Source organism: Apteryx rowi, unplaced genomic scaffold, assembly GCF_003343035.1.
Source record: "Apteryx rowi isolate R43461 unplaced genomic scaffold, aptRow1 scaffold_30, whole genome shotgun sequence".
Lineage (NCBI taxonomy): Eukaryota > Metazoa > Chordata > Aves > Apterygiformes > Apterygidae > Apteryx > Apteryx rowi.
The window spans coordinates 4,549,126-4,574,793 of NW_020449419.1; the positions used below are offsets into that span (position 1 = coordinate 4,549,126).

At 41.6% G+C, this 25,668-nt stretch overlaps 1 protein-coding gene across 1 annotated transcript; it reads left to right on the plus strand.

The window, feature by feature from the left end:
* The first annotated feature begins 13,190 nt into the window (after positions 1-13,190).
* Positions 13,191-24,716, plus strand: LRIT1 (leucine rich repeat, Ig-like and transmembrane domains 1). The gene is made up of 4 exons (XM_026069952.1): positions 13,191-13,312; positions 15,857-16,323; positions 20,564-20,869; positions 23,365-24,716. Exons 1-4 carry the CDS (start codon positions 13,191-13,193, stop codon positions 24,348-24,350), a joined length of 1,881 nt encoding a protein of 626 aa, XP_025925737.1. The 3' UTR covers positions 24,351-24,716.
* Positions 24,717-25,668: the final 952 nt, after the last annotated feature.

Here is a 25,668-nt window from a genome sequence, read left to right on the forward strand (position 1 = left end):
CAAGAAGATGGCCATAGCCCTGACTCCTAGCAGGCCAAATGACTCATCTAAGCCTATGTTTTTAATAGCGATTCATTGTGTGTTCTTGCAAAAAATTAGTACTAGATCTTGTGAATGTGCTGTAAATCTTTTTAGTGTACTGCTTTTGAGAATATATGGCTCATTGTAATGCTTGTCAATATAAAGCTAGACAGTTCTTCTAGATCAGAGATAAAGGACACAGATATTGYGTGAACTGCCCTCATGAGGACTGTCAGGCACTTTTGGTTGCCTGTCACTCTCACCTACCATCCCTCCCAAGCAAACATCCCAAGCGCATTACACTGCTGGTACTTTCTGCAGTGCATGTGAAAGCTCGCTGCACACTTTGCTCATTCCAAAATGATTTTTTCCAGAAACTGGGCTACAAATCCAACACCTTTGGATTTAACAGGTCTGATTTAGAAAGAATATCRTGAACTTTTTGGCTGTTTCTCCTTTAAGAGTCTTATATATTTTCCATGTCTAAAGCTTATTTACATTATCAGTGCTGAGTAAAATAACACAAGTCAGTCACAGGCAAACTTTCCTTTGCTTCTTCAGCATCTGATTCAAGTGCAATTGATATCGATAGAATAGTTAAGTATCAGGCTTCCAATATCCACTTCTGGTGATGCGTCAAGTTGACTTTGTTATAGTTCATTGGTGTAGTATGTGTTGACGTATGTTCCAACACAGCTGCTATATCCAGTTAGTTATAAAGGGTTTTCTCCAGCAAAGAGGACGTGTAAATGTGGAATAAATTAATGAGTTTGACAGAATCTAATAATGGTATTCATTTCTTTTTCCACTTGGTAAAACAAAGCTGTATTACTTTGCTTTCCCTGCTTATGCAAGACAACCTCATGTTATGTATTCATGTGTAGTCAGTGAAACCATGCAAAGGATAACAGGTTTACCAAAGGTATTTATTAGCTCCTTAATTTATGAAGTCTTTTAGTGATGGTTTTTACTTTATGCAATCTTTCAATAGCTATTCGTTGTTTCAAAATTCAGGGGAAAAGGTACTTCACTTAATCTGACAACCTTGTATTTTGCACGCCCAGTGATCTCCTCACTGCATCAATAAAACATCCATTTCAATTTACCCTCTCACTTAAGGATGCTTCTCTGGTTACTAATCTGTTTGCAAGGAACATGCAGGAAACAGATCTGATATGTTGTTGCCAGATCCCCCCATGGATTTCATAAGACAGAACGGATTTGGTGGGAGCAGATTAATCTTTGTAAAATATGCAGCGGTACAAGCACAGCAAAAAAGGTGCAGTGCAGAGATAACAGAACACATGCATTTCTGAATTTTCTCCAAGCAATCAATACAGATTGCTGACATACTTTTTTATATTCACAGCAAGAACTTTGCTAAATTGATGTATTATTATTCCTCTGTCTTCCTAATCTGTTCTTCTGATGCAGGTTTAGCCAAATTGTCTTTGACTTTTTATATTGAAAAATGCCTTTAAATGGCAAATGGCAGCATTTTAGCAGAGGCAGTCTGGGAATACAGACACAGGGGACTTCAGCTCCATATCACCTAGGTGAGTGGTAGCCTTGGGTCTCACTGGAAATGCTTCTCATGAAGGGAAGGAAACAAGAAAGCACATTGTCTGGAGACCTGCTAGTTTAAGTTGTTTAAATTTGTTTTGATTTGGTAGCAGCGATTGGGAATATGTTTCAGACAGTGAATGGGTTTGTGGTTTTGGCTGTGTGAGGAAAGATGCAGGAGATGGTCCTGCGGTGCAGAGTGCGGGAAGGTTAACTGTGTCGACCTTCTGGACTTATTTGCAGCCACTTGGTAATCATTCTGCTAAAAATAAGCAGACAGTGTAAAACACCTGTCTAATCTAATTTTCTCTGAGGTTACCTCCAACACTATTTGGAGAACGAAGTAGTGGTGAAGGTTTCGGGATGGCAAAGGATGCTTGGCGGAAACAGCGGTCGGTGCCCTGCTGAGTGCGTGCAGCCTCGCCGTGTCTCCCCGGCGGCTGCGAGGGCCATCGGCTTGGCTGGCCCCTGCAAAGGCCTTGCTGGCAAGGCACGAGCAGCTCGAGAGCTGGGGTTTTGTGCTTTCGCACCAGGCCCTGAGAGAGGCCGTGAGGCTCTGGGAAAGGGAAGTACAGTCTGTCTGTAGCAGAGAGGTGGTGGCTCCCCTGCCACCTCACCGCCCGTCATGCCGGCCACCAACACACCGGCTCACCCCCGTCCCCCCGCCGAGGCTCTCGGCCTGCCTTCGTCCAACCCTGCCTGCGTCAGAAAGGAAGGGGCTTGCTCTGCGAGCGTGGAGAGCATACCTTGGGCAGTGATAGCAAGGGAAAGCTGCTCGGCCTTGTGGAGCTGAAGTGAATAAGCTGTAAATTCTGGTGGCGAAGACAGAAGGAGGGGCATCTTCGACGCTGGGGAAAACCACTAGCTAGAATGATGCTGTGAGGAAATCCATTYGTAAAAGCATGCAGCTCCCTCATCTCTCCACAAAACTGGCATGCRTTAACCCTGTACTTAGCTGTGCAAGAATTTTGGAGGAATATGACCCTGCTAGGGATACAGGCATTTATTCACGCCCAGTCTTCCATGGCCCGGTCTGCACACTTCATAGCTGCCTAGAGAATGGGACTGCTGCTGGAGTCAGCTCTCCTGGACACATATGTGCTTTAGACATCAGTGAGAAGAAACTTAGCGTAGAGTTAAGAAGTGTCACCATTCATTCATACAGTTTGAGTTATCTCTCTAGAGATAGGTAGCTTGATTCATATTAATTTTAATATGTATTTGATAAATATGTGTATATCCACTTAGAGYAGAAAATTAATAAAGTTAATAAATAATGATTACATCCTAGAATTATTACTTTTTGKATACATCATCTATGATCATTATCAAATCTGTATAATTGTTGCTTTTAGATGCATTTTAGATAACTGTAAATAATGTATTTTATTGTTAGTTAGTATCCTACCATTAGGGTCATWTACATATTTACAGTATAATGAAATATACTATTACTCTCTGCTGAGTAATGGCATATTTCAGGATTTTGGAGGAGAAACCAGTCCTACAGAATATARGATATACTTAATACTGTTCGTTTAGTTTACCCTGCAGAGTTCAGGCCTTGAAGCAGCAAGAAGAAGAATAATTCTGTCAGGAATTACAGTTCAAAGACCAGTGTCCAGTTCTCAAAAGAAAGTCTGCTTTCRGGAGAGGCTTTAGTTATATTAAGACAGGATTTGCACACCAGCTCTCCTTTTGTTTACTATTTCTCWTGTAAAAAAAACAAGAGGGATCTATCCGTATAATTCCTTAATGAAATTATGCTACTTACAGTATATGTAAATGACCTTCTAGGCCATGTGTGGCAATATCATCTCATTCTTCCTGTCGCTGTGATATTTTTCAGCATACTTGTCTTAGTAGTCTTACTGCCAGTGTCTCTCTGTAAGGATTTCCCCAAAACTTTCTGCTGATACTTCCCTTGCAAACATTGTTTTAGCCTGAATTTTGCGTAGCTTTTCTTGATTTCATGTTTACATTGAGAGGGATTCATCATATCTAAATTTTTTTCATAAAAACCAAAGGTGTAAATTATCTAGGCTAAGCTAGGCTTCCTCTACAGTTACTGGACAGAGTCAGGCGGCTCCCAAGTATCACCTGTCTTACAGCRTGACAGATCATGATCTGGAGACACCTCTTCCTTTTTACTGGCTGTTGAAAGAGCCTAGGGGCTAGTTCATATTAGAYGTCTGCCTTTTAAATAGCTACGCTTAAGGAGCAATCCCATCATTTGTGTCAGATTATGAAAGATTTGGGGCTTTCCACTTCTTGAAGTTTGAGRTTAACTTCAGTCACTGCCAGCTCCTCTCTTCCTTAGGCTTCTTTCTTCTCCTGGAGGCTCTTATAGAAACCTGACCAAATACTTGTTTACAATAGATGTATCAAGGCCTTTTGTGTTATCCAAGTGCAAATTTTAATGAACAATAGGGAGAATCAATAGAATTATTTATAAACCACACCTGTGAAATAACCAGGGCTTTCCCTCACATTTCTATTTAAAAAGTTACTTTTTTTAAAGATTGCCTAACTTCTGTTATCCAATTCTTTGAGCTCAGTGTAATAAGCAATTTTTTCAAGCTGAGTTGCCTTTTATAACASAGTCAAATAAGACTTGTAAAAACTGGGTTTTGTTACTTCACAAAACTGAATTAATTGTGGTGAAGGCAGATCTTTTGCTGACATTTCTAATCTGGGAATGTTGCTGAATTCTCTGTTGTTTTGTGGCTAGCTAATAAAGGAGGAGAGGAGCTTTCTTAATGTATCATCTCAAAATGGGAGTTCCAGGCCCTCTTATTCTTTCAGTTACTTCATTCCTGAGGACTTTTTCTTCCTTTTACAAAAAAGCAATCAGTTCTTGAATAGAATCTTTGTTAGGTAGACTCTCACCATAAAGTGCAAATCATGATTAGAAAAGTGCTTTTCAGACTGAAAAAAAATGAATTATATGTTACATAGGTATCTTACAGTTAATCTACCAAGTTGGAGTAAGAGAGAATGCCCAGGAACGAAATTGTTTTGTTTATGTTCCTCCAGCAAAATTAAGTAACCTGTCAAGCACTTTATGTAAGACATTAAAGCAAATATAAATGGTAATTTTAATACTTTAATGGATGCATTTATTTAATAGTGTAGAAATGCCCATAATTACTGAGTTTAAATACAGGTACTGAGGAATAAACTAGCAAGAAGACAAGAGAAGCTTTATATTTATTTCCAATATATTGATAAAACAGCTTAATGTCCATTATTATAGATGACTGAGTCCTCCACAGYGGACAGAACGTGCACAAGACCTCACGTAACTCTTTGTTCCTGTCTGAATTCCTTATGGAAAGCCCTCACCAAAACTTTGACTCCTGATGCATTCATGCGGGCTGCAGAACTAGAACTACTTCCAGGTATTGTCCTTGGAGCATCAGCTTTCCTGATGTTTCTTTTGGTTTGAGTGGGACTGTAGGAATCACTTTGCCCTAGCAAAGATCCTGCAGAGTAAATGGAGTTTCTCTGAAGGTGGCTCTGCACTGGTATAATCTTACTGCACTTCCCGGTCTGCAGCCAGTGTCGGGCTAGGAGAATCAGTGCTGAGAGGAAGGTCCTAACCATCATATGCTTGCCTCATCATCTCAGGTTTCTTTCTCTCTCTTATTTTGTTAAGGAAAAGTCATCAAAATTAGGCCAGTTATATATCTTAGAGGGTTTAACAAATGGGCAATAAGGGTGGAAAAATGGGCCGTAGAAAGAAACAGAAGAGCCAAAGTCTGATGCTTTTTTTTTTTTTTGGGGGGGGGGAATTGTACCTCACTGTGGGAATCTCGCCTGGTTCAAGARGACAGTTCTAGTGCTGAGGGGCTACCTGAGGCATGGCCTGAATTCCGGTATTACCCCAGAAGACTCCCCTCTCTTATATCTCATAACTGTGGTAAGCAGTCAAATGATCATATTTGAAAAAAATATATATAATCACGGATTAGTCAAAGAATAATCACAGTAGTGTAATTACACAGGAAGTATAATTCTTATATTATGACCCCACCRCATGCATATATATACATACATTACATCACTGAAGATAATAGATTAAGAAGAACTTATTGCTCTGAGAAAAAAAACATTAAAAAATAAAATACACCAGAGCAAAAATGTTCCTTTTCCCTTTCCTCCTACCTTTTTCCCTTCTTCTGTTTTCTTCTTTAATTTTTCTATTTTTCTTGGTCCCTGTGTGTAAGACTTGTTTTGCAGATTCCAAGAGATTTATTAGAGCTGCCCCAAGCCCATGTATTTGGCCTGTGAAATCCGAAGGCTGTAGGCAGGTAAGCCAGGAAAGGAAAGCAGATGATTATCGGACTGGGAAGAGGGTAGAGGGTTGCTGGGTAAAACATATTATGCTCCATCTGCATCCAGAAGCCAGATAAACTGTGCAGAAAGTTTAATTCTTCTTGCATGCCTGAGGAAGCAAAATAAAACAAGCACTGTTCTCTAAGCAGAGGTGACTGAAGGGCTTAGAGTAATACTATTAAAGTCCAAATCAGAAAAGGTTGTTGCAGTCAGCAATATTATTGCATGACCCCCTCTGTCAAGCAGCTAAGGATGCTAAGCCCGAAGTTAGCTGTTTTTGTTAAATTGCAGGACCCTTGGTGGATTTTAGAGAATGAAGGAGCAAGCAAGAGATGAGGGGCCAGGAAYATAAACCTAAATTTTTTTTACCCATTTTAATTTTTTTTACACATATCAGATATGATTAAGGTATGTSCAGTAGTCAAAATGGTCGAATGTGGAGTGGTAAGTGGTTGTGGCACTTCAAAGAAGAATTCCAATTCTTTCTGTGAGAGACAGTGATGCCACTAAACATCACATTTATACCGTTCTAGCAGTATGTTTTGGTAACGCTATAGGTGTGTGCATGTGTACAGACACCTAAATAATTCTCCACTCTTATCCACTTTATTTGGTTTTGCTCTTTCAGAGACTTGTAAGAATATACCTTAGATACTATTCTGGTCAGAAATCAGTCAACAATTATGATGGTTAAGGCATTCATTGACATGGAATTATACACATTTTATGAGTGTTTATAGGTTGTGGGTGGAAATATCTTCCAGCTTCCATCTAATGGACAATGTGTTCACTTTCATACTAGTGCTCAAGAGTAATAGCCCTGAAGAAAGGCTGCAGAAGATCTCTAAGAAAGAAATGGTTAGTTCATCTGGTGCTTTTCCCATGCAGGGGAGTTAACTGAGAGTTTGTCTTGGAGAATTTTGCTCTGTAATCTTGTACTTCTGACCTCCAGCAGCTGTTTACCTGCCACTGCAGGGGGACTTGAAAGAGGAATAGGTGCATTTCAGTAAGCACCCGGTAGGTAACTCYTCCTGCCCTGTGCCCTCAATTCACAATTTTCCCCAGTCTTTAGGCTGAATTACAAAGGGGACTAAGTTCACCTGTCCTCAAGGAGGGTGCAGCATAGGAAGAAAAGGGTAGCCCACTCTAGAGTCTTCTAGAGTAAGAGAAAAGAGCTATGCTGTACCTAAATCTCAGGGGGGAAAAAAAGTCAGGATGTTGAAGTGCTAAGTGCAGTCATGGTCATGGTGGCTACCCCTCTCCTCCCTTAGATTTGTAGGACAGGAATTCATGTCACCTGCTCAATCCCGGGGCCAAAGGTCACCTCACTGATGACCCGAGGGCTTAAGGAGAATAAATCGCTGCTTTGAGTGCCCAGTGCTTCTGGGGTCCAATGGTGCCAGGGACACGTGGAGCAATGTCTCCCCGGCGTTTTAATCTGTGTCAGTCAGGAAGAGTCCTGCCTTGGGCAGTGGCTCCAGGCCGTGGAGGGTGGGCGCAGGCAGCCAAGTGCTCCTCTGTGCGCTTTGCTAGACTTCGCTTCGCTGAGAGCTGTGGGTTGGGATGTGGAGTTGGGAAGCTGCTGCTGCTGCTGGTCAAACGGAAATGGGTCAAATGCTGCTCTTTCACAAGGGAGCTGCATACATATCTTTCCCACTTGGGATAGAGGTCTGCACTGACTTCTGCTATTCAGTACTGTTTATAACAACCACAGTAAACATATCCAAAAGAAACACTACTGAYAGACTTTTAATGTCCATGGCAAAAACCATTTAAGTTTCTTTTATTTCTTCAACACACCTAGAGGTCTACTTAATGACTTAAGTCCTACATGTCTGGAGGAGCTTTCTTCATCGGTATTAAGTGCAAGATCTAATTTAGAGCGACATAATGCATTGACATGCTCTCAACTTGCATCAGTGGGAAGGATTTTCCATTTTATGAGATGTGGCCTGCCAGAAGCTTCTTGAAGATGCATTTACCTAATGAAATTGATTTAGTGTCTGGCTTGTGTTGCCAGCTAATAAAACCTTTCAGACAAAATCGTGATAATAAGGCATTTTATAGCTTTCATTTATGATAAAATATGGTGCTTTATTTGCTCTATGCCATCTTTCTCTAAGTATAWGGGGAAAAGAAGTAAAAATAAATCCTGTCCAATGGCCGTATTAAAAAAAATGACTCAGTAGAACATGCTATGAATTTATCACTTGAATCTTGCTTTTGAGTTGGTGAGTGAGCAGAGTCTACTGATAAAAGAACATTTCTAGGTTCAAAAAGTCTATCTGGAAAAAAAAAGTGGGAACTGTAGTGTCAAATAATTAACTTAATCTTATTAACTTTTCTCTAAATTATACCCCGCCTAAAACTGTTAAGCTGTAGGGAAGATTGCCACGTGCTGAATGCTATTGACTTTGTTACTGACAGTAGAATTTGTCCCCATTTGCTCTGCATGCATTTGCACCAAAAATATAAGCAGGGGACCTGGCTATTCTCAGAGAATGCAAAACAAATTCTTACAGTTCTACCGAGTGACACTCACTGTTTCTTATTATGCTTTTTCCTCTATCTCATATTTTTAGTTTAATACAGAGAAGAAACACTTTACTTCCTAAGTAGCAACAAGTAGCACAATTTTTGTGATTTGGAGCCCAGAATTGTGCCCATGGAAGTTAAGGTCCTAACTCCCCCTAGTTTCATTTTGGAGCAGAATTTGGTGTCCTGGAAATAAATGTTTTTATTCTGCACTGCTACCTTTGGCGATTGGAAAATGTCACATTCTTTTAAATTGAATATAAATTTAAATTAATGTCACATTGATTTTAAAAAGTTTCATATAAATATCACCTGCAACCTGAAGGGAATTAGCCAATGAGTGTTCATTTTAAATTATGTAGCATAATGTGTGAATAACTGTAAAGTATTGGGAAGAAATAATACACTTACCATCATAAATATCATGACGACCTAGAACGTTCTTACACTGCAAAGAAATGCTGTGCRACCAAGCAGAACCGTGTGGAAAAAGTGAATACGTGGCAGCAGGGCCTCTTGAAAACAGTAGCCAGACTTTTAGTTCAGTTTTGCCTCTGCCATCTCAATGAATTAGGGCAGGAGTGTGGATATAACCAGGAGGAGAAACAACTCGTAGCTCGCTCACCCACAGCCGCCTCGTGCGTGGCCTGAGCATCTATTACACAGTCCCTGAGGTGCAGGAGTATTAGCATCTGCTCTTACATTTTTAGGCGTTTCTTGCCATTCCCATTTGTTCTCTCTTTCTTCTCCCCCCGCTTCTCTGTGGTGCTGGTGGCAGCTGCCCACCCGGGGCACCGAGGGCATTGCTCCCTTTCCGCCCGTCCGCAGCCCTCCAGAGCTGATCTCTTCACCTCCTGATGGGTCTTCGGGGAGTTTCTTCAGAGTGAGGCCACTCCCTCTCCCTTGGCCATGTGTCACTCTCTCTTCTATTGATCTTTGGCCTGACGTACTTAAGCATATCCTCCAAAGTGAAAAACATTTAGAAGTTACCACTTATATTTATCTTGCTTTATTAATTCAACAGCCTGCCATCAGGTCTTTCTCTCTCTTGTTCAGGGTGAATCTGTCATGCAAACTAATAACAACTTTCATGACAGAGTGCATAGGATTAACAGCTGCTAAGGAATGCTTTTTTGCTTGCTCTTGTTTTTTATAACTTAAGTTTGCTTCCACTGCTTCTGGCATTTAGCTGTAACTTAGATGTTCCATTTGTGAGGCAAAATTAAGGTTCATGAAAGCRAATCCTACTATATAGTAACTGCCTAATTTCTACAAGTTTATTATTCCAGAGCTCTGAGGGAAACCACTTTGTCAGATGCATTGAAGAAAATAGAGAAAGAAGGTTAATTACATTGAATTGCTTTTTCGACTAGAATTTAACTTCAGTGGGGAGTGAGGTGTTTCAGTCAATGCTGCAAATGTTGAGCTGAGGCAGAGCRTCTGGGCAGCAGCACATGTTGAGCAATGAGTGCACTAAACAAAACAATGATCTTGGTCTTAGCTTGGAGATCATTAAGGGAACTGAGAAATCATTAAAACTAGAAATGGGACCTAATGGAAGTCAAAGAGAAAATGACTATGGGCATTTAATGAGCGGCATTGCATCATGTTCTTATCTCTTCAGAAATAAATAATGAGATACTTGAATTTCTCTTTGAACAACAATAAATGTAGGATGTGAAAATAGCATGGGGAAAAATAGTCCTTTGGGCCATCCTCTCAGTAAGTGATTTCTACAAGCCTTAATTACCAGCGTTACTAGTGAAACAAGCTTATGCAAAACTATGGCACCATAAAGTATCTGTTTAATAGTTAGCCCCAAGCCACATCTAAATTACCTTGAAATTCTAAGAGTTTGTTACTCAGAATTATAGAAAAATTGCCAGTGAAATTTCATTCTGCTGAAGAACACAGGATGAATTTTGTGTGAAAACAATTATACACCAGAAATCCTGGTAAGCATTCTTTATTAGAAACAATGCCTATACTGTTCCTGTAACATAATTAACCTTCGGGTAATTTGTACATAGGACTATTATGCTATTCATGCACTTCTGATTTGTAACTTCTGATTCTTTGTTTGAAAGGAAAAACAAAAGCAACAAATCTGCAACAGGAAGCGTTGTAGGAAAGGAGAGGTGGCAGATGTATTCTAGAGTTGAAGCTACTTCAGCTAGCAATTTAGCCCACAGGGAATCCTTCTCACACACGCTGGTCCTCAACCCTGGCAGGAGAGCAGGTGAGAGTGGGAAAACATGGAAATATGAGGGTATTCACACCACTTTACCTTCTGCATCCAACTTAGCTGGAAAACTGGGGTCCCTAAATTCTATTGTCAGTGGGAAGAGAGACAAACTTTAGCAAAAGGCAACTCAGATTGTCCATGTTACACTTATTCTGGAAGATCTTCTCTGTCTCTACAACTACCTAGGAAGCCTAGGGAGACTAGKCTTTTGTTAGGGATCTGAGTTGGCTGTGTATGGTTGGATGGCATGAATGCCTTACTTTGTCTCCATAGGACCCGCAAAGATTTGAGGACTAGAAGAACCTTAAAGCTATACAGAGATCCAGGCATGTGCATGGCTGGCGCTGGCCTTTCATGATTTCTCCACGTGCAGGAAAACATGGAGAAGATTTGAGTTTTAAGGAGTAATATCCATAGGAGCTCTTCAGAACATATCTGTCTCTCATACCGTTTTGAGGTGGAAGCTTTGTATGTTGAAATGTCTGGTTTTTGTTGTTTTTTTTCCTAAACTCCAAAGGCTTTCTGGCCTAGATTGTTCCTATTTCCTCCTTGACTTTGTAGTGGTTCTTATGATTAGCATCTCTGCAGATGGGGCAGCTATAGTACAACCAGGCATCCAAAAAAATACAGAGTTGTAGTTCTCTCCCAGTGGAAGAGCTCCCAGGAAAATGTGAATTTGGATGGTTACCCACAAGAGGTGAGAAGAGCCATGGCTTCTTCAAAACATTGTCAGAAGAAACTGTGAGGGCACTTTTTCTGACCAGTGTGACTATAATTAAGAGCCAAGAAAAGCTAATTTTTAGAAAAAATCTTTGTGGTTGTACTTTGTGGTTGTGGTTGTACTTTGTGTTTTTCCCCCTTCTCCTCTGACCTTAGGCAAAGAAAAGGGAAGGTGGGAAATGAGATGGAAGTGCCTGGTGCTGAAAGGCAAATGGGAGCGCAGCACAGGAATGCCAGGTGGTTTCTGCTGCAATCAGCTACCTTTTATCCCACACCCCATTATTCTGGGTGAAGTTGATGGCAAAGTTCCTATTGAGTTAACGGGGTCCAGGAGTTTAGTAGAATTGCTCCTGTTTTGAAACATAGTAAGGCATCTTAGGCTCACCCATGTAACTGTGCCAGGCACTGAGGTTTTCTGGTGTTACAGAACTAGAAGAGAAACATTTTSCTAAAAAATCTCTGAAGGAGTAGTTTCTGGTTAGTGCTTTATTGTTAGCTGTTCAAGTCCATTCAGTCACTCCTCATTTCCATTACCTTTTACCTTTTCTGTTTCATGTCCAATATAGGGGTCATTTTTTCTGCCAAACCTATAATGCAGTATAGCTGTGAAGTGGGGGAGAAGCAGTCTGATCAGGTTGAAAGTAATTGGCTATTAGCTTCTCCAAAGATTTTGACTTTTAGAGGAGTGTTGCCCAACTGCTGTGAGAGTGGTTTATATACTTTACCACTCAACAGAAAATAATAGCTTTTATAAGGATGAGATAGCCTTGCTAGTATGAATTTGATTCTGCTCCCATCTAAAATAGCAACCTCTCAAGTGTTATATTTGTGCATATTTGGACTCTACTTCTCTGACATGTATTGTGTTCTCYGGAGTTAGCTGAAGACTGTTGAAAACACATGTCTTCTGAGTCAGCTTTTCTGTTATGGCTGTCTTTGCTAATAAATAGGAAACCATTATCTCAAGAGGTGTGGWTAAAAATAGTTTGACAACCAGAACTGAACTGTTATAAAGACAGAACTGAGTTTTACTCAGTGTTCCTGAAGCTCTCCAGTATCTTAGATAAGGTGGTGGTCCTGGAAAGTGGTCCCTCATCTGGGCTTTGCTATATCAGCAAGTGAGACCACAGTGGTCAGTCCTTCAGGCATGTGCTAGCCCTGATACAAACTGGAATATATGTGTATTTTCTGGGTTATTCATCATTTATTAATATAGGCATGTTGCTAGCAGTTAAATAAATACTTGACTAAACCAGGAGTTTTGAAAGAAAAGAAAAGAAAATCTTTGAGTAATATTGCTATATATTTTCAATATTCTTATATAGGAGGCTTAGGTTCCTGTAATGTGAGAAACCCTTTTTAAGTATTCCCAAAGTCACTGTAAGAAAGTAAATTATTTCTAATTCCTGGTCAGATAACATTTATCTTGCCTCTGATGCAGGTCCCCCAAAAGTGTGTTTGTTTTTTTCTCACACAAGAGCCACAGATTTCCTGAGGAGCCCGGTTTGATGTGGCTCCCTAAGGGAAGAAATGCTGTCAGTATGATTCCAGGAAGCAATAAGCACCTTCATGAAAATAACTCAAGTCCTCATCCTTAATCCCTGCTTATCCTTTTTTATCTGATGGACTCAGCGAGGGCTGGAAGATCACTGCGCGGCTGAAAACGAAAGGGAGTTAACAAGATGTGACCGGTCAATGGATAAAACAAAAGGCAAAACCGTTTACTTTGTCTAGTATCTAGGTGTCCTTCTCATGTGCAGGTACAACGATGTGGATCACGGTGGGTTTGGTCTGCTGCTTAGTCTTTGGAGGGCTGCCTCGGGCTGGCGGCTCTTGTCCGTCTCAGTGTAGCTGCACCTTCCATAGTCTCAGCGAAGGAACAAAAGCCAGGTATGCTGATAATCTCCGGAGGGGGGTTGTTGTTGTTCCTTTTATTGCTGGGTTTTTATTTGTTCTCCTCTGTGAGGATGCTTGGAGGAGAAAATACTGTGGCCAGACTTCATGTTTGTTATTTTTCCAGTCGCTTTGCACTCTAGCTTTATTTGCAGAGGATTAGCTTTTGAAAACACAGTAAGCTGATTTAAGAGACAGCATTTGGGCATCTCCTCTGCAAGAACAGAACCACCATAATTACCAGTGGTGCAATGGCAAAGAGGAATACAATTTAAACAAAATTTTCTTTTTATATGTTCGTGCTGAAAGCGCTGGTTAAGACTTTATTCTGCTCTGCTGGTTTGTTTCTAAGTGTAACTAGGGGTGACTTAAATTGTGGTATCAAAAACTGAAGTCCGTTCTGTTTACTTTAAAAAATCTTCAGTTGGAGGTTTTACAGTTAAAATAGATCCTAGATGAGAATGAAGCAAAAAGGCAGATAAGAAGAAGAAGAAGAAAAGGCAATTCACAGACTGGAAACTTTCAGGTAAAACAGATGGCAAGACCAGAAGGGCATCAGTTTTGGAATGCAGCGCCATTACACAGACAGTGCTGTGGAGGACTTTAATGAAAAAATCTTTCTGAAGTATAATTGCAAAGTAATGCTGTGATCTAATGCAATATAGGTTAAATTTTTATAATGTGCAATTCGCAGTAGAACAGGTTTTGTGAGAGACAGTATTTGCAAACTCCTTTGGAAGAAATATTTTTTTCCAGAGAAGATCACAGTACAGGAATGAAAGGCTGTCCCCTCTGTTTTGGATCCTCATGAAATGGATCTGCTTTCTTATCTCTTCTGTGGTGCTATAGATTTAATACCAAAAGCGTTCCCAGCCAGAAGCTTGGTAGAGACACTGGTGGTCTGTAATTGTTAAAAAGGAGTGCAGTAGTGAGACAGCCTATTATTACTCCRTAAATGTCATAGTTCTCGGTGAAATTTCCTTTCAGTGACTGGAAAAAGCTGTAGTCCATTTTAGAAGATACATAAAAAAGCTAATGCCCATAGGTCCCCTAAGGAACATAATGTCACTATTTTTTCTGCATTATGATTCATATTTCTCACTAGCAGAGGGAGATTATCTCATAGATTAATTGTTTAGTGCTCACTGACATAGTTTAGTGACATGATGAGAAGCGTTAGAGCACACTGCTTTACTGTAATAGTGTCTCTATTGAAATTTCTGTGTCATGTCTACACAAAAAATGTGACATTGAAAGAAGATTTCTGGGTTTTTCTTATTTTATACCTTTTGTTCTTCCTCAATATCTCAACCTTCACCTGAGGGGGGCAGGACTTAAAGCCACAATAAAAGTGCTGGATGAAAGTAATGTACTGTATTTTGATTATAAATTAGCAGTTTTAACTGAAGGCTCAAAAAGCATTTAACTCCAGGAAACTTGCATGAGCAGTTCAGTGATGTTATTTATTTTTGCTGATAGTAGAGGAGTAATTGCTTTCAGCCAAACCCCATCTGGTTTTGGCAGCTTTGCAATATTCTATTTATCAGCAAAGCAGTATGATAAGAAAATGGTACTTGACTGATCACATTACATTCCTTGCGGTACCTTGTTTAGCATGTGGGGTGGAACATGCCTATTTGACCCTGTTACCTTTTGCAAGGTAGCTTCGTATTTTGTTAAGAATTTGCCTTTCTCTCTTTGCGGATAGGCAAATTTAAGTGCAGTCTGAGAGGTCTATTTTGTCTCCCTTCACTCGCCATGGTTATCTACAATTCCACATCTTGGCAAAGTCAAGTCATATTTTTGCGTATGAAGGCTGCAAAAAATACAGCATGGGAATTTCAGGATTTGACATCTAGAGATCAGAAATTGGAAGGACCAATTTAGTAACACAAATCTGCCCTGCTTTTAGCATAGCATTTTCCAAAGAGTTAATTTTCTGTGCTTTCACTCTCTTTATTGTACATGCGTGCAGTGAAATGAACTACCCCGCCTCTGCACAACTTCCAGACTATCTCATAGTAAAGCAGTGCTTGCTGTAGTGTATTTCCAGTGAGTTGTTAGTTGACTTTCTCATCCTTCTTTCATGAACCAGAGATCTTGTGCTGTATTTAATCTGCGTTACTTCCTCCCATCCCACACTTCAGTGAGGCTTTTTTTAATGTCTTTTATTGCCCAGTTTATGGATCATTTTGTTTTAACATGAACTAGTATCCTCTGTTGTATATGAATGTCATTACTGTCTGTCATAAATACCCTAAAAATTTTTGAAAGAAAGAAAGAAGGAACAGTGTACAGGCTGGACTCAGACTCATGCCACTCCAACAGAGGCAGAACACTGCAGTCACTTCCCAAAGGTCCATGTATGTGCAAATTACTGCAAGTTAATGTAACTGTAGTGGTGATGTATAGATTGGCAGCAAGTAAGATATGAAGAGAATAAGGCTCATGAAAAAAGAAAGGCAGATCAAAATCTTGTATTAAAGTAAAAATGTTTCAAAATATAAGGAAGTCATGTCTGTGTTTGCATTTCCCCACCAGGACTGTGCTGTGTAATGACCCTGAGATGACTCTCACGCCTGTGAATATTCCTGTAGATACGTCCAAGCTTCGGATAGAAAAGACGGCCATCAGGAGGGTGCCAGGGGAAGCCTTGCATTCACTTCACAACCTGGAGTACCTCTGGATGCCCTATAATTCCTTGGCCAGCCTCAGCGTGATCACCTTCAAGGGCCTCCATTGCTTACAGGAGCTGAGGCTGGATGGAAATGACTTAATATCGTTCCCCTGGGAAGCCCTTGCTGACATGCCCCAGCTAAGGCTTYTGGATTTACACAATAACGAACTCACCTCAGTCCCCCCAGATGCTGCTCGTTATGTCAAGAATATCACCTACCTGGACCTGTCTAGCAATAAACTGACGACTCTTCCTCAAGCTCTTATTTCCACCTGGGCCAACCTCCAGGCAGTTCCTTACTTTCCCAATGACAATTCCAAGATCATYTTAGGTAAGAGAAATAATTGATTTTGCCTGGGGCAGAAATGGCAAGAGATCCAAATCTTATTGTAGAATTTTTACCGACAGTGGTTACTGTATACCACATGCAGGGCTAATTTAATATCCCATATAAAGCATGCATTAGCAGTGCCTCAGAACTCCTTCCCACTCTGAATAAAGCATATCTTTAGTGGAAATCCATTTACATCTTAACAATCTCACCTCAGGCACCCCACACCCAGCTTGTTACACCAAAAACTTGGTCACTTGCTTAAATCTTTGTAACACAAAACTAGCGACGCTTCCTCAAGCCCTTGTTTATTTACTGACACTGCCATTTTTGACAGAAACACAAATCATTAATGTGCTATTTTCTAACAGTAACTGTTAGAGTTGATCGCTTTTAAGCAGCATTAAATAAAAAGATGGACACATTATGTCCAAATTCAGGCAGAAGAAAACTGCTGCTGAGCATAAAATCTGGGCCAGGAGAACCAGTTTGCCCCAAAGTGTGCATCTTTCCAGAATCTTGTTTATCTGTTCAGGAAGAATTAAACAGTAGTCTCCCTAAAGCCRCCAAGATAGTACTGCCTCCAAGGAGAGGCATAAAGTTATGTGAATCCACTTAATGGTGATAATTCTGGGCTCTTCAGAAGTATGACTGTGAAGGAATTGTCAATTTTTGTGTCAAAGAGTATGGTACAGATGGCTGTCTTGAATTCTCCGAGTTGCAATATCCCCAAATGAAGTTTTGAGCACATTTAGCAGTTCAGGGGATTACTACTGAGCCTTTTAGCCACAGTACACTGGATCAAATCCATGTCAGGTTGCTGGTGGTCCAGAGTAGTTGCCATCTGCTGTCCTCATTTGATATAAACTGACCCAGCTCTGTTAATTCTGTTTTACCCATGGGGTGTGCGTGTCTGTGTGTATCGCATCCTCAGCCACCACAGGTTGGATGGGAATTCATGCACTTGCTGATTATCTCAGCAGAGATGTCACAAGTTTTTTCTTACTCTGGGAAGTGCTATCCATAGCTCAGAAATACCTGCTGCTGCTGCTGCTCTTGTTCTCTGGATAAACTTAGGGGAGGCAAAGTTTTTAAAACCAGGTTGCAGTGGAGAGAGATCCAGTACTTTAAAAAGAAACAAACTGCTGTCTACAAAGCTTTTAGTGTCCTTAGCAGATGTTTTTAAGGATTGATTAGCATTAGAAGAGGAGCAGGTGCCAGGTGCAGTGTCTGGTTCTTTAAGACAAAGCTTCAAGGTTTCCCATTTTGTTTGTGGCATGACAAGACACTGCCTAGGTCCTACTCTTTATTTATTTTGCAGAGCCAAGTTACGGGTAATAATGTTATTACATTCAATATGGATTATGATATTATTTTGCCAGGAAGGACAGATCATGTCCTGATGCTCTGGCCAACCTGAGTGTTTGCATAGCCAGCTGCACATAGGCTGCTTGCACCAGGATCTTAAAAAAAATCACGCAGGTAAATGAGTATAATGCTAAGATTCACATTATAAGTTAWAGACACTCCTGCTCCTAAGTCCTATCCTGCTGACACCCCTAGGCACCCACGTGCGTGAAACGCACATCTCTTGGAGGAGCAGACCTGGAGAACACAGCTGCACGTTTCGGTTTCTTTCAGCTCATGACTGTTTCTCATGGAGGCATAAAAAATTCGTGAATAATAAAGAGTCAGCCCAGTCCCTTCAGTTCTCTAAAGCGCATCATTATGAATCCTCTTCAGAGCCCTTGTTTGTAGTTTACTACAAGAAAAAGTAGTTTCAGCAATAGCTTGGCAGCTGATGGTGTGCGCCAAGGCTGCAAGGTTGCGTGTGTGTGAGGATTGCCYGCGTGAGCTGCCAGACGACGGGCTCTGTCATTTGGGGGAGAGGGGGTCACCCGCACTTCGGGGGGCCACAGCAGCAGTTGCAGCTCTGCGTCGCCTTCAAGGGCAGGGCTCTGCGGACGGCCTGCATGTGCGCGAAAGGCAGGCGGTGACTGTAATGGCTCCCAGACCCCTGTAGAAATGGATGTGCTAACCCTCAGGAGATCTTGCTGGGAGACCAGGGAAAGGGCTGAATCGAGTTTGGGAAGAGGCAGGTGCTCAGATTTCTGGTCGCTGCTGATTTTGGTTGCTGTTTCCAGCTGCGTGAAAGGCTTCTCAGTGCCCTGCAAAGTTCGTTCTGTAAGAGGTTTCCCAACCGTAAGAGGTGTGCCCGGCGTGGGGGTGAGCAGAGGAACGATTCCTGCCCCCCTGCGCCGGGAGGGCGCTGTGAGCGTGAGCAGGGCGCTGTGCACAGCTGCGCATCGGGGTCCCCCCCCGGGTGCGCRGGGCAGAGCAGGGGCTCCCCAGCGCTGGAGCTGCAGCCTCCAGGCTGCCAGGGCGGAGGGAATGGGGACAGGGTGAGAGCAAGTGTGTGCCCAGCACAGCCCCAGCCGCTCTCCACCCTSGTGCTTCCACTCCTGGCTGGCTAAAAGCACATTTTATTCTCTTACACAAAGAGGCAGCCAGAGAGGACAAAGTTTACTAGCATGGGAAAGGGGGGAATGGCAGGACGATGGGTGCAGGAGAGGCAGAAACTAGCCTTTTTTTCAGACAAGGGTAGCAAAAGAGGATGTGTCAGGGCACTGGCAGGACACTCAAAGGGTTTCCCCCAACCCGCCTGAGATCCTCGTTCAAACTGCGAAGGGGAGAGAAAAAGCAGATCTCAGAGGTAATAATGTAAAGTGCCACGAAGAATGGCCCTACTGGTTATTTAGTCCATGATGATTTCAGCACAGTGGCTAAAGCACCAGCAAAGAAAGTTAAAGCAATTATTTCACCAGCATATCTGGAATAAATTACAGTGTTATCTAGTGTGTGAAGTCAGAAGTATGCTGTGAGCAAAAGTGCCATAAAACAACAAAGCCACGCTCTGAACTTTCAGTCTTTATTTAGTCTCCTTAACATTAATATATTCATTTATAAGAAAGTCTGCCACTTTCAAACCCCTTTGCAAGCCCAGAGAGGATAGTAGGAAGGATATAAGCAAGAGGGTTTTTCTAGCAGTGTCTTTAGACCAGTTTCTTTAAGGCATTAGTGGCTTTTGATCTACTCTGCATTTCTGCTGACTCTAGCAAATTCAAGCAGCCCCTTGATGTTCAGGGAGCCTTGTGGTGTATCCCCATACTTGTGTCAAAACTCACTTCTTGTGTGAAGACCTACCGCTTGCATAACTACTGCTGTAGGGCTTCAGGCGGAAACAAGAGTGGGCACATGAGTGTGGGCAACCTTTCTGTTTTCCTGATGGTAATTAAGGGGGAGTAGCTATACTGCTTAACTTGGGGCAGTCGCCTGCCTGGAGGGGTGTCCCAAGGCTCCCTGTGAAGAAGGTGGAGCGAAGCCCCCTGTGAAGGAGCACAGCTCGCTCCCTTGGCAGGACGGATGCCAAAGATAACTGTGCTCCGTGCTTAGGCTTCAAATAGTTGTCTGGAGTTAGATGATGCAAACATCCCCTGTGCTAATGCTGCCAAATCATTAGAAACCCTCAACTGTCCATATCATAGGTGAATGTGGATATTTTAAAGTATGATTGATAGCATAGAAATTTTATCAGAATGCAGCAACCCCTGTTCATGGATGTGCAATGCTCTAGTTCTGATTTTGCTTTTTCACTACCGTCTTCATRGGTCTGTTTTTAATAATATCTCATTTTTTGTGGAATATGAGTTCTATAGGTATGCACTGAGACAGCAGGAAAAATGAGAAACATTGTGGAACTCTGAAAAGAAGTGTATTCTTCAATATACTCCCTTATATGTGTGTATTCCTAATATAATTTTTGTCTATTTATGGTTTTTAATATAGCATAACATGTATGTTCTTTAATTTATTCCCTAAACCATTTTTTTTAATCTTATATAATGTAAACTAACATTTCAGGAAAAACAACTGAATCCTAAAATAATGAAAGAAACAGAGTAACAGGACTTGAAGAGGCTTCATACAGTCAAGTAGGATCACCTATACCTATTGCAGGCCCGATGACTGGCCTGACAATCTGGCTAATATTTTAAAAATCTCCAGTGACAGGAAATTCCTAGCCTGTCTAAGCAAGAGATTCCAGTTCTTTGCCATGCTGGATGGTACAGCAAAAAACCCAAAAAACAAAAAACAAAGCAACCCAACCCTCCCCCACAGCTAGCTGATTTTGCCATCCTGTGCTGTTGGAGTGACTTAATGCTCTGGTTTCTTTTGACAGGTTTGCAAGACAATCCTTGGGTGTGTGACTGCAGTCTATATGAAATGGTTCATTTCCTAAATTTCCAGTCGCCTAACATAGCATTTATAGAGCCCAGGCTGAAATGCTTCACCCCCCGGAGTCTTGCAGGAATCTTCTTCAGCCAAGTTGAGCTAAGGAAGTGTCAAAGCCCAGTTGTACATACGTCTGTAGCCAAAGTAAAGACCATCCTGGGCAGCACCGTCTTACTGCGATGTGGAACAACAGGGGTGCCCATTCCCGAGCTCAGCTGGAGAAGGGCTGGCAGTGCTCARCTGAATGGCACAGGTGGGTTTTGTTTAATTTTTTTCATGTTGATTGAGTGAGGCCTGCACCTGTAATTCCTATTGACTTTGCAGCACATGGGAGCTTCCAAAGAGATAAAATGACAATAGATCCTTCCCACTGAAAAAAGACCAAAAAAAGTGGTGCAAAATTAAGATTATAATTCACTATAGTATTGTGATTTTTTCCAGACTATAAAATTACTCACATGTTGATGTAAATGTCATCAGATAAATATAGTTGAACTAACATGTGAAAGAGTTTTTTTAGTTTTGTTTCACAACAGTTACATGGTGGTGAGATGACTTAGGTGGTTTTCAGTAAATCTGTTTGAGCTGGAAAAAGGAAATATGTCCAGCTGTAGTGAGAGGCTGTCTAAAGTTAGTTATTTAGTCCCTGAAAAGGCTCCTGTTTAACCATTTTATGGGTTTGTGAGAGCTACTATTAATCAGTTAGTGAATATCTCTGGCAGAGAGTTGTCTGATGTGAATTCAATTGGGCTTCAAATCTGCTGTAGCAAAAAAGGAAGTGTGGCAAACACGCAACATTAAGGCACAGACATATTAAAAGAGAAGAAAGCCACTGAACTGCCAAAGGATATAACACTTCAGTAAAAAATGCCACRAGTCCATGAAATGGTTCATTTTTGATGGATTGACAAGCTCTCTTGGGAAATACTCTGGAGGAAAAAATGCTGACCAGCTCCCCCTTTTGTGCTTTCCCCTCTTGTGGGAGAAGCCTTTGAATACTGCTGTCTTTGTGACCGATCGTATTTTCATTTCAATTCACAAGAATGACTGGGCACAAAATGGCAAGGTGAGTTAGTCCTTCAATGTATGGGGAGTTTAGGGAAGAAATCTTTGCTGCATTCAAGTCAGTCATTGTTGATTTTTTGCCCTAGAGGTCTTAGATCAAGACCTGAAGTCTCACCCCCCAAATGCTATGGTCTCATGGGTCCAGCCATGTCTTTCACAGAAGGTCTAAACCCAGCTGATAGATCACCAAATGTCAGGTCTTCAAAGGGCTACTGGGTTCCTTGCTGCAGCAAAAACAGGGGAGAGAGCGTTTTTCTTTCACAGCAGTGGAACTACTTGTAATAACCACTTGTAATAAACATCTTTTTGGGGAATCTTTATAAGTTGTTGGTCTTTTGCACTCAATGTGCAGGATGTAGTGGAGCAGCTCCTTGTAATGATAATGTCCCCTATTATGCTGCTAAGATACCTTCTAGACTTGAAAGAGAGCCACAAAAAATAAAATAGAGAATGCTTTCCTGAAAGCATGTGTTGAGTTTACTTTCAGCTACCATCGAGACTGATGTATTTTGTGCCTCATTAAATCTGACTTTAGTACTTTTCCATAAAAAGTTCCCTGAAAATATACACAATTTCTGAGCAACAGCAGCGTCTGTGCCAGTGCTGTAATGCAACTGTTTGAAATGGTGGTGTTCTGGATAGAAAGAAGTGAGAAACAGCCTACGGTCTCCATGTAAAGGGGAAGTGCCCTGGGAAGATTGGAAGCTTTATATTTTTTTTTAATATTCCTGTTCAGATAATAATTGTACTCAAAAGATAGCATCTGCTGCTCTTGTATTTCACTTCTATTAGAACAAGTCCTGATTCATAAGGCTCGAACTTGACCTCACTCGGGCCCTGAGGAAGTTTGCATCCTATCTTATCTTCGCCTTTCAGACTTCTCCCTGGTTTACCTTTCAATAGGAAAGGGCAGAGGTGGTATGTGCTCACCCAAAAGAGGCTGGTTAAATAAAGAAGGTATTCCCTCCTGCATAACCCCAGCTCCCCCCATGCCCCCCCCCCCCAATACAAAAAGGCGAGAAAAGCTTGTTTTAGCCTCCTGGTAAACCAGGAGAGAAAATCAACATTCAACTGTGTACATACTGCTCGATGGAGCTGTCTAATTTGGTAAGAGATCACACTTTCGTGTGTTTGGCTTGATATAAAGCCTAATTTCAGAGTAAAAAGGATATTATTTTTYGGTCACTTTTCTCCTTATATTTCACATGTGATTCTTAGGGGCTTGTCCACATATGATTCTTTTAGAAGAAAATCTTTACTGTTTTTCTTTTCTGTGATAGAGAAAAGTGCATTTACTGTTCAACTAGGTTGTGTTGCATCCCACTCTCTCTGCTGTTTTAAGTACTGTACCTATGTAAGAGCTTTTAAACTTTTTTTTCTTGAAAATGGAAGAACCTTTTCTGTTTTGTTTCCAAGCTGTATGTCTGTTTGGAGGAAAAAAGTATAAAATACTTCACAACCATTTGCTTTGAAGTAGTGTAAATTGCAACGTACCCTAATTTCAGTGTTAATGTCCTTTCCTTGGGTTTACTTTGATTTTGTAACCTACCTGCTGGCAAAAAGAAATAGTGATTCTGCTGTATCAAGCAGACATTTGGCTGATTGAATCTTAATATTTTACAAAAAATGCTATTAATTTTATTGTTGATTGTCTATTTATTTTGCACTTTTCCTTACTCACAGTGCACCAAGAAATTTCTAGTGATGGTATGAGCTGGTCTATTCTGAGCTTGCCTGTGGTCTCTTATCTTGATTCTGGAGAGTACATCTGTAAAGCAAAGAATTTCCTGGGGGCAACAGAGGCGTTCATATCCCTCATCATCACTGATTCAGAAAGCACGGATGACCCCAGCTCTAATGCTAAAGGTGTTTGGAGTGGAAAGGCAAGCGGGATGGAGGCGGCTGCCTACAATGACAAGCTAGTGGCTAGGTACGTTATCACCACCTCGACTGTACCTACCCTGGGAGCCAGAGCAGGCTCTGAAGAGAACCTCGTCCTCCAAAATGCAGCACAGAACGGCAACTCACAAAACCTCCTGGCGAGTCTGCCCACCAGTCAGCAGGAGCCGGAGCGAATCGTGAGGTCAGTCAGGGTGATAGGGGACACTGACCAAAGCGTCACCCTGGCCTGGAAGGCGCCTCTGGCGAAGAATACGACAGTATTCAGTGTCCTCTATGCCATTTTTGGAGAGAGAGATATGCGGCGGATCAATGTGGAGCCAGGGAAGACCAAGGTCACCATTTATGGACTGCTGCCAAAGACCAAATACATCATGTGTGTCTGCGTGAAAGGGCTGATCCCCAGGAAGGAGCAATGCATCATATTTTCCACAGAAGAAGTTGCCAGCGCAGGGGGAACCCAGAAGCTCATCAATGTGGTTGTGATCAGTGTGGCCTGTGTCATTGCCGTTCCTCTGACTCTGGTGGTCTGCTGCGGAGCACTGAAAAGGCGCTGCAAAAAGTGCCTAGTGCGGAAACCCAAGGAAATTCAGGACTCCTATGTCACCTTTGAAAGCCTGTCTCCCGGGGCCAAGGCGAAAGGGATCGAAGGAGAATACTTGACTAGACATACCCCTGATGAGTCTAACAGGCTGCTGTCTGCCCGCTCCAGTGTGGACTCAGAAGCAATACCAAAGACAGAAGGACAACCTAATGAATACTTTTGCTGATTGTAATTAGGCTAATTGTCACCTTGTTAGATGTGAAAGCACACATGGCTGTATATACGACTCTGTTCTACAGACCGAAAGTTGCAGGTTGTCRTGTCAATGCTAATGTCTCCTGACGTGCTCTGGAGGAGGATGCAAGAGGCTGATGGTGCCCAAGCTTTACAGGAACGTATTACTCTCCCCACTTGGGGTTTGCTGTTTTGTACCTGATCAAAAACTTCTGTGATAACAGCCATGTTCTCCTGGATGATTCTTAATTTTGCAAAATGAGGTGTGCACTCACTGAGTGTGAGAACATTAAGCAACATTTCTGAGCGCATGATGTTCAGTGGTGTTTAGTACCTGCTCTGCAGTATGCTAACAATTTTATTCTCAGATTTTTTGAAGTTCTTTAGGTTGACAGCCTGGAGAGCATTTAATAATTTTAATATAAGTGTATCTACTAATGTGAAGATTGATAGTCTTATCTGTTACACCCACCACCCTTACATGATACATGCAGCTTGGTGCCTAATAGATCACTAAATGCAGACGTACAGCAACTCTTTATATTATGTCCAATGTAATAACAGCTTTGTGCTCTGAATTCAGAGAAACGTGCAAAGATACAAATCAAGAGACAAAAAACAATCCCCTCCCAAGAATGCATAACAGGGAGTGTTTTGTGATGACATTTTGGCCCTAACCATGCTTTTTTTGTTGTGGTTTACCTGAACAACAGTATCGCACAGGTCTTTCAGTATCAGGCCTAGCTGTCATTTGCTGCAGTGTATGTTTTGTATCAGCTGTGCTAGTTAAAACCATACAGTAGCCTACTCTGCAAATTGCGTGTGGGTATTATAGTGGTTTGTAACCATGTCTGACAAAGTTGCATTAGACTATTCTGCAAAAAATTCCCAGAGCAGCCCCATCATTGCTGTCAGCTCTCCTGATGAAACCAGTAGTGAAGACAAAAGAGCCCAGCTGGCTGCTTGTGCTTTAGACATCAAAATACCTCTGCTCTGTGCAAAGCTGGTGCATGCGATGCAATGGTAAGGCCTCTGCCTGGTTAGACTTCAGCGTACGTCCACCACGGCACCAGCGATGGCATAGTCTCAGTGGTGATGGACAGGTTTCAAGCATTTTGCAAGTTCAAGAACCCTAAAAAGACATCCTATATTCATCTGAATGTGCTTTCATAAGCAGAATAAACTGATAAGTTTAAAGTCCTGCAAATCTACTGGAATTTGGATGTGAGTGCATATCATGAAGCACTTTCCAGTTGTATAATTTTCCACTCCAGTCCCCTATGTAGGAATACTGAATATAATGTTTTTCT